The sequence below is a fragment of the Nematolebias whitei genome, chromosome 23 (assembly GCF_014905685.2).
Source record: "Nematolebias whitei isolate Nwh7 chromosome 23, NemWhi1, whole genome shotgun sequence".
In the NCBI taxonomy this organism is placed as follows: domain Eukaryota; kingdom Metazoa; phylum Chordata; class Actinopteri; order Cyprinodontiformes; family Rivulidae; genus Nematolebias; species Nematolebias whitei.
Window position 1 is genome coordinate 13,093,535 of NC_056520.1, and position 2,654 is coordinate 13,096,188.

At 40.2% G+C, this 2,654-nt stretch overlaps 1 protein-coding gene across 1 annotated transcript in view; it reads left to right on the forward strand.

Annotated features, from left to right (window-relative positions):
- Positions 1 to 2,654, forward strand: part of LOC119429056 (growth hormone receptor) — a 55,779-nt gene that overhangs the window by 43,976 nt on the left and 9,149 nt on the right. Inside the window, exon 4 of the mRNA XM_037696773.1 lies at positions 1,080 to 1,245. Coding sequence (XP_037552701.1) covers positions 1,080 to 1,245 — 166 coding nt within the window. The remainder of the gene's footprint in view (positions 1 to 1,079; positions 1,246 to 2,654) is intronic.

Sequence of the window (2,654 nt, forward strand, 5' to 3'; positions counted from 1 at the left end):
GAGTGGTTCTGTTAGCAGAGTGGTTCTGTTAGCAGCATGGTCCTATTAGCAGAGTGGTTCTGTAGCAGTGTAGTTCTGTTAGCAGTGAAGTTCTTTTAGCGGCATGGTACTGTTAGCAGTGAGGTTCTGTTAGCAGCATGGTCCTATTAGCAGAGTGGTTCTGTTAGCAGCATGGTTCTGTTAGCAGTGAAGTTCTTTTAGCGGCATGGTACTGTTAGCAGTGAGGTTCTCTTAGCAACATAGTCCCGTTAGCACCATGGTCATATTGCAGAGTTGTTCTGTTAGCAGAGTGATTCTGTTAGCAGTGATGTTCTCTAAACAACATGGTCCTGTTAGCAGCATGGTGGCGTTAGCATTGTGGTTCTGTTAGCAGAGTGGTTCTGTTAGCAGTGTGGTTCTTTTAGCAGCGTGGTCCCATTATCAGCATGATGATAGTAACAACCACAGCAATGGACAATGACTTGCCCTCCAGAACTGAGCCTGGCAGACACAGAACATCCAAGGTTTCCTCGCAGAACCGAACTGTTCTCTAGAGTTTGGTTCATGCAGACAAATGGAGGATCGTGGAGTCAGCCACCATGACAGTCTGATGGAGCTGAAAGTGGAAGCAAACAATGAGCTAAATATAAAGTTTCAGTGAATCTGTCCATCCAACTTTAATAAAGTTTTTAAAAAAATCAAACGTTTATGTAAAAATACAGTTTTGTGTTCTCGTTGTCTGCATCATGGAGCTCAGCTACAACTAGAGTGAACTTCAGAGGTCCAGACTTGGTCCTGAATGTCGGCTCCTGCTGTCCACCCGAATGTTTATAGGTTAAACTGCGGCAAACAAAGTACTGTTTGTGCTCCGATCTGATTTGCAGAAAGCATCTTGTTGAATTAGCTTCTTGATTCCGTGAGGATTAAGTTTGTCTCTGTGACTGAGTGTAATCAGCTTTAAGACAATCTGTTTCTTCTTGACCTTTGTATCCCTGGTAGGTTTGTTTCCGACCTGCTGCATGAAATTAACGCATCATATGAAAAAATAATTAAAGCACTTTGTCTTAGTATCTTTTTTATATTTTATTTTCTGCAGCAAGGGACCCAAACACGAGTGTCCGGACTATGCTTCTGCTGGCCCCAACAGCTGCCACTTTGACAGCAGCCATACGTCCATCTGGAAGATCTACTGCATGAATGTGACGGCCATCACCACCCGCAGGAACTACACCTCCCAGGAGCACTGCCTGGACGTGGCCGAGATCGGTTCGTTCCATTTTAATTCACAGAAATCGTCTTTCTTCAACATCAAACCAAGAGTTAAATGTGGGGTGAAAAGAAATAAATAAAGTTTCAGGTTGTCTGCTGCCTGCAGAGCATCATTCTGGGAGCGCCAAACGCCTTCAGGACTCGTTAGCTTTAATTTATTCTGGTCTCTGAGAGGTGATGAGGGGGTGTGAGAGGATGTTAGTCTAATATGTGCTGCTTCCAGCCTGAAGTAAAACAAAAATGGTTTTAGCTAATTTAGACAATTAACAGACAAGATAACAAACTGTTTCCAGAATGTCATAAAGGACAAAGTCGGTGCATCAAAAAACAAACAAAATTATGAACACAGCATTCAATATAAACAGTGACAGCTGAGTTTACTCATACTTGCTAAAAAAAAAAAACCCACTGAAACTGAGATTTTTTAAAAGTTAAAATAAGTAGAACTGAAGCTAAAAGGAGCTAATCCGAAGGTGAAAACTTCTAAAACTAGTAAAACTTAAGCAGCAAAATGCTAAAAGCTAAAGGTTGAAAAGGCTGTGTAGAAGTAGCAAAAATTCAAGGCGTTAAAACAGCCAAAGGCGTTGGAGAACAAAGCAGCAGAGCATGTGAAACTCAGAGCACGGTAAAGGAGTTCCGTACGTACTTGTGGACAGGATGATTATTGGTACGAAATGTCAACCTGTCAGCATGCTTGTGAGAAAAATGTTCAATTATGGCTCAGATTCTTCCTCAAACGTCATTTAGAAAGAAAAAACATGCAAGAAACGGTAAAATAAAACAAGTTTTAAATGATCCCGTCTCTTCAAATTAAATGCAACAACCATCGTCTTGCATGTCAAACTTTTAAACAAAGCCCTTGAGTGATCTGATAGCTCTTGGAGAATGGGATGAGGATGACTCTCATCTACTACCACACCAGACTTTATTTCCTTATCTGTAAAACTACACAAGCTAAAGCCTTTTAGGTGTTAGTCAGTGTCAACTAGCTGTGGTCAAGTTGATGAATGGCAATGTTGAATAAAGGTTTGATAAAAGGAAATGATTGTAAGATTTAAACTTTTGTTTAATTTATTAGGTTTAATGATCATTTTTCCACTTTCGGGCATAAAATTGGTCCCACTTTGGTACAAGTGGTGAAAATAGAACAGTCAGAGCAGCATAAACATGTCAGAGTACTTAAAAATGCAGTGCCAGAGCAGAGTGGGTAAGACACAATATCAGAGCAGTTAAAGCACAACATTAGAAGGCTAAATACTCTACTTCAAAGCAGAAAACGTGTCCAAGCAGTAAAAGCACAACATTGAAGCAATCAAAGTAATAAAAACACAACGTCAAAGCAAAGTAATAAAAACACAATGTCAAAGCAGTCAAAGTAGTAAAAACAACGTCAAAGCAGTCAAAGT